At 37.1% G+C, this 6,336-nt stretch overlaps 1 protein-coding gene across 1 annotated transcript in view; it reads right to left on the bottom strand.

Annotated features, from left to right (window-relative positions):
• LOC106462213 (guanine nucleotide-binding protein G(f) subunit alpha-like) overlaps positions 1–6,336 on the bottom strand; it is a 17,854-nt gene that overhangs the window by 10,091 nt on the left and 1,427 nt on the right. The window contains exons 2-3 of the mRNA XM_022389404.1: positions 5,912–5,966; positions 4,917–5,014 (exon numbers count right to left, since the gene is read on the bottom strand). Of these exons, the coding sequence (XP_022245112.1) occupies positions 4,917–5,014; positions 5,912–5,966 (153 nt within the window). The remainder of the gene's footprint in view (positions 1–4,916; positions 5,015–5,911; positions 5,967–6,336) is intronic.

Raw genomic sequence — 6,336 nt, forward strand, 5'->3', positions numbered from 1 at the left:
CAAACAAACAAACAAATTATTAACTCAGCGTTTTGTATTTATTGTGTGTAACAGTTTGACAGTTAAAATTTTCTTTATTTTTCAAGTTCAAACAGTTCTCTACCGTTAAAGATTGTTTGTTTATATTGAATTTCGCGCAAATCTATCTGTGCTAACCGTCCCTAATTTAACAGCGTAAGACTAGAGGGAAGGCAGCTGGTCATCACCACCCACCGCCAACTCTTGGGTTATTCTTTTACCAACGAATAGTGGGATTGACCGTCACATTATAACTTTATAAATAAATTAGTTACATTGCATAAGGTTTTGTTTTTGACATTCTTCTTAAAACATTTGCGGTCTAAGATATTTTAAACTTAAATATAAGGTCTACTGGATTCTAATGTTTCACAAACTTTCGACGTTTAAACCGTAGTTCTGTATCATGCCTGGGTTCTTCACAGGCTCTCTCAGAGTTTCAGAGAGGCCAAGCCACTTTCAGCTTTTAAGGACACTAGCTATAATTTAAAAAAAAAAGACGACACATGAAAAACAAAATAAGACCATCATTAGCTAATTTGTTTGTAATTAAGCATAAAGCTACACAATGAGCTATGTGTGCTCTACCCACCACGGGTATCGAAACCAGGATTCTAACGTTGTAAGTCCGCAGACATACCGCTGTGCCACTGGGGGCACTCATTAGCTAAAAAAAGTGGAATATTACTTGAAGAGAGGCGCATGAAAACAACAAGTCGCGAAACTTAACAAATGCCAAAAAATTTAACAAGTGTCTAAATTTGAAGCCCCCTTTCAGCATGAGGCCAGAGCCAAATGGTCTTCCTGGCGTCCCCTCTGATTGTCTCTGGCTCTTAACCCTTGCAAAATAGAAATAATATTGCTTATTTGTTTTCTATCTGCCGCCATCCCTAATTATCATAGGGAAGGCAACCGAGCAGCAACATCCACCACCAACTAATGAGCTACCCTTTTATCAATGAACAAGTAGAATTAACCATCGTATTACAACGCCCCCACGGCCGAAGGAGAGAGGGGTTTTAATCCTGTGACTTGCAGATTTAGGATTGAGCGCTTTAACCACCTGGCCACAATTAATATTGACTAGAATTAGTGGTGAGCGATTGTCACTTTTGAAATTCAATTCGGTTATCGATTCGATATTTATAAATAATTTCTATTACAATTATCAATTATACTAGTTAAAACATTTCTATGTATATAAAAAAGAAAAACACACGAAAAAAATAAAGAAAAAGCGAATAAAACAATAATAATAATAATAATAATAATGTACTCGTGACTTGGTGTCCATTAACTCAATGAAAAATACGAGGTGTCGCATAAGAAAGAACAGTAAACTGAAATAAAAATGTTATTAATAAATACAAAATAATAATTTGTTATTTGGAGTTGTTGACTCCTTCGAATAAGTATTATAAATACGAAACGGTTTTTACATGTATATATATGTATCTACAGAGTAGATATTAAAATGATTATGCAACTCGTATTCCTAACTGACAGATTAGGGCCCGGCATGGCCAGCTGGTTAAGGTGCTCGACTCGCAATCTGAGGGTCGCGGGTTCGAATCCCCGTCACACCAAACATGCTCGCCCTTTCAGCCGTGGGGACGATATAATGTTACGGTCAATCCCACTATTCGTTGGTAAAAGAGTAGCCAAAGAGTTGGCGGTGGGTGGTGATGACTAGCTGCTTTCCCTCTAGTCTTACAATGCTAAATTACGGACGGCTAGCGCAGATAGCCCTCGTGTAGCTTTGCGCGAAATTCAAAAACAAACAATCTGACAGATTAGAGTTTTTTTGTTTTTTTTAGGGAGGGTAGGTTATTGATTAAAATTGGATGTTTTGTTGGGCTTGTGAAAGTATTGTCACGTGGTTTTAACAAACAATAGCATTTAACAAGCCGTTTGACGTGCATCCTGGGATCTGTATTTCTGTGCTTGCTTTGCTTCACCTCCTAGAACTACAGGTTTCAGAGTAACCTGGCATGCACGTATTAAGGGCTGAATAGGTGTATCCTTAAGGATTTACCGATTGTCAGAGTTACTTAAAGTACAATGTACATGTTAACAAATCCATAAACGGCGCTCGAATTTTATGTGCTAATCAAGTCTAAATGTAGGTATTACGTAATCGAATCCAAACGTAGATTGATCGTTCGTCACTACAAGAAATGATAAAAACTCATTCGCCAACAATGACGCCACTAATTTTATTTAAATTTAATTTAATGGCGGAAAAAATGCTTTGTGAGCTTAATTTGATAAACGTTAGTTCATGTCTTCATCTGCATCGCAAGGAACTTTTCTGAATATATATGAGAAAAACTAAAATACTTTGAATATGAAATTAACTAGCCAACTCTATTCTATTTTTTGATGTTTTTTTTTCAGTGCGTTTTATTTGTTTTTGGACAGAAAAAAAATCTCCAGTTTTAAATTAACAACAGCAGTCAAAACCGAACGTTTCACAAGGATCACATGAAATGAGAAACGAACAACTTCGGAATTGCTTTATGTTTTGCAATTTACATACGCACTACCATTTGATATTACTAGCCAGATATGCTTAGTCCTGCCAGAAATAACCATAGCCGTGAAAACAATAAGTGTTCAATGAATACAGTATTAGTATTGTTTTGTAAAGTAGTTCGAAAAAAAAACCCTGCCAAACAATGAGTTATTGTTGTTACAGCGGTGTATGTGTTATCAAGTATTAGTAGTACATGACAAAGTAATAGAAACCTTAGTGTACAAGGTAGATACAGGTGGCCAACTAGATAACATACTGGCTTCAGGTGACTCGAATGGACGTTTTCTTTAGACTTCTCAACAAAAATCTTACATATACGTATATATTAAAAGATTGGTGTGTAGTGTAGGACTGATTTCACATCAGCTTAAAGGTGGTCAACCAGAAACTGTAATTTAGTTATCAATATATAAGACATTTTGACAAACGTGAACATTCATTTTGTGCAAGATAACATAAAATGTTAGTATGTCACGAAAGTATATATATATATAAAAACAAAACACTTCTAAGGCTACAGTAGAACCATTAGTTTGTTTATTGTTAAGTAGAAAGCAACACAATGGGCTATCTCTACCAAATACTACTCTACCAAAAATTAATCTATCCTTGAAAAAGTGTGTGGACATGTCCCCCGCGTCCCCTTTAAAAATTACGCCTATGTCGATACCAGTTGACGTTTGAGCTGTGCTTTGATGTTAATTGTTCTATTTTATGTGGAAGTTTGGATTGCATGTGAACTATATTATACTCGCGTGTAAATGTACGGTGCTTGTAGACACATTAAAAGTAATACAAAAAAGGTAACAAATCTCGTATTAAGAGCAACTTGAGGGATGAACTAGGAAGCTGTACGCTGCTTTTAGACACCCTAAAAGCAGTACAAGAAGGTAACATATTTGTTATTAAGAGCACCTTGAGGGTGAACTAGGAAGCTGTACGGTGCTTTTAGACACCCTAAAAGCAGTACAACAAGGTAACATATTTGTTTTTAAGAGCACCTTGAGGGTAAACTAGGAAGCTGTACGGTGCTTTAAGACACCCTAAAAGCAGTACAAGAAGGTAACATATTTGTTATTAAGAGCACTTTGAGGGATGAACTAGGAAAAAAAAATCTCACCCATATGCCCCCAGTGGCACAGCGGTATGTCTGCGGACTTACGACACTAGTCAGATAGTCAGAGCACAGACAGCCCACTGTGTAGCTTTGTGCTTAACTCCAAAACAAATAAACTTACCCGTATTTTCTACATTTTATTTCCGAATAAATTTTCTTACAGAGTTCGGATTTAGTGTTATGTCTAGTGAATGTTATCTACATAACTACTTGTTTCTCTTTTATATGTAATACAACAGATGAATGTACACTTGTTGAGTGTGACAGGACCCGGCATGTCCAGGTGGTTAGGGCACTCGACTCGCAATCTGAGGGTCGCGGGTTCGAATCTCCGTCACACCAAACATGCTCGCTCTTTCAGCCGTTATAATGTGACGGTAAATCCCACTATTCGTTGGTAAAACACTAGCCCAAGAGTTGGCGGTGGGTAGTGATGATTAGCTGCCATCCCTCTAGTCTTACACTGCTAAATTAGGGACGACTAACGGAGATAGCTCTCGTGTAGCTTTGCACGAAATTAATAACATAACATAGTTAACAAAACTTAATCCATCAATCGGTATCAGGTGTATAGCACCCAAACTGGTGAAGCATAGTGGTAATCAGGTGTATAGCACCCAAACTGGTGAAGCATAGTGGTAACCTCTATTATAGAGTGAAAGGACTCGTCGGTAGCGGCAAACAACAAATAAAGTACTTTTCAAATATTATTATATACTATACTTAATGAATAGTGGGATTTAGCCATCATTCTTGTAGAGGCCAAAGTGTGGAGCATGTTTTAACGGAAATGGTTTGCAAACCATGAACCTTTGGTTTCATATTCCGAGCATGCTATAACCACTAGGCTACATGCTCGACCTCCATAATTTAAAACTGCTGACCAGGAATAGAACAACTACAGTCAACAGCAGCTGCCGCCAATGTGACTATTTTTAACTTAATAGCGGGATTGACTGTCACAATTCTAACGCACAACAGACGTAGACACGAAAATTGTTCAAAGGTATATCGCGACTCAAACCGTGAACTTTCTGATTCATTGCGCGTCACGCTAGCTACTAGATCACACCCGGACCTTCAGAGACACACCAGAGTTTCATATAATCTCTTTAAGAAGCTACTATTTTTCCAAGTATGCTCGTGTTAATTTAAGATTATTACTCTGACGTTTATTGTCTTTTCTCTTACTTGGCATACTTACAGAAATTATCTTTAGGAGCTGTCTTAAAGTCAAAAACTTACCAAAACATTTGGGTACCACCACCATATTTCTTCGGGATTTCAACTTCAAATTCAATTTTCTGAATATCGCATGTTCTCTTCCTGCAACACAGGATATCCTGAGAGAATTTGGAAAATAAAGTGCCACTGTAGAAGAGAAAAAGTTAACTAAAACCATAAAAAAATAGTGAAGCGACTAAAGGACTGTATAAAGTAAAAACAACAATTCTATAAGACAAAACAATCAATCAGTCCAAGAGTTTTGAGCATGTTGATTCACTTATTAAACTTAGGTATCTTGAAAATAGATTAAAAACTAATTGTTTCTACGTGGAGACAATCTTACACGCACTTTACATGCAAGCTGAAGTGATTATTCCTGTTTCCATGGTAATATTACAAGTAGTTAACATGTAATATAGAGGAAGTATACTTGCTCCGAGGGCAGTCTTACAAGTGTATAACATATATACTCTGAAGTAATCATCCATGTTTCCAGGGTAATCCTACAAGAAGTTAACATGTAATCTAGAGGAAGCATACTTGCTCCGAGGGCAATCTTACAAGTGTATAACATATATACTCTGAAGTAATCATCCATGCTTCCAGGGTAATCCTACAAGAAGTTAACATGTAATCTAGAGGAAGCATACTTGCTCCGAGGGCAGTCTTACAAGTGTATAGCATATATACTCTGAAGTAATCATCCATGTTTCCAGGGTAATCCTACAAGAAGTTAACATGTAATCTAGAGGAAGCACACTTGCTCCGAGGGCAGTCTTACAAGTGTATAACATATATACTCTGAAGTAATCATCCATGTTTCCAGGGTAATTCTACAAGAAGTTAACATGTAATCTAGAGGATGCACACTTGCTCCGAGGGCAGTCTTACAAGTGTATAACATATATACTCTGAAGTAATCATCCATGTTTCCAGAGTAATCTTACAAGAAAACAAGCCTAGTCTGAAGATAATCCCCAAAACAGCTGACTAGTGATATAAAGGAAACTTACCTGGTCCGAGGGTTTATAATCCGGATTTCGAACCTCGTCAACTTTGTCAAGGAAACTGCAATAAATAAGCTAACTTTACTCTCAAGATGTACTTAACGACGTATGCAACAGAACTTACAGTAAGTTTTCTGAGAAAAAGATCAACGGTGTCTTAATTGGTGATTTTGGTCATAGATGTGAAATTATTTCGTAAATGTAACGACAGTTGCTGAAATTAGCTATGTCTTTTTTTACATAATTGCCTTAACGGGTAAGGGGGGAGTAACACATGTGAAGAGTAATAAAGTGGAAACAGGTTGGAAGAAACAAAGACAATATCAGGTGACGAATGAGAAATCGGACGACTATGGGCTGGCAGGGGTAGTCAAAGAACCAGAAAGGGAGCATTAAGGAGGACTGAAAACGTACAAGTTTGGCAGAGGTCC

Source organism: Limulus polyphemus, unplaced genomic scaffold (genome assembly GCF_000517525.1).
Source record: "Limulus polyphemus unplaced genomic scaffold, Limulus_polyphemus-2.1.2 Scaffold1119, whole genome shotgun sequence".
NCBI classification, from domain to species: Eukaryota; Metazoa; Arthropoda; class Merostomata; order Xiphosura; family Limulidae; genus Limulus; species Limulus polyphemus.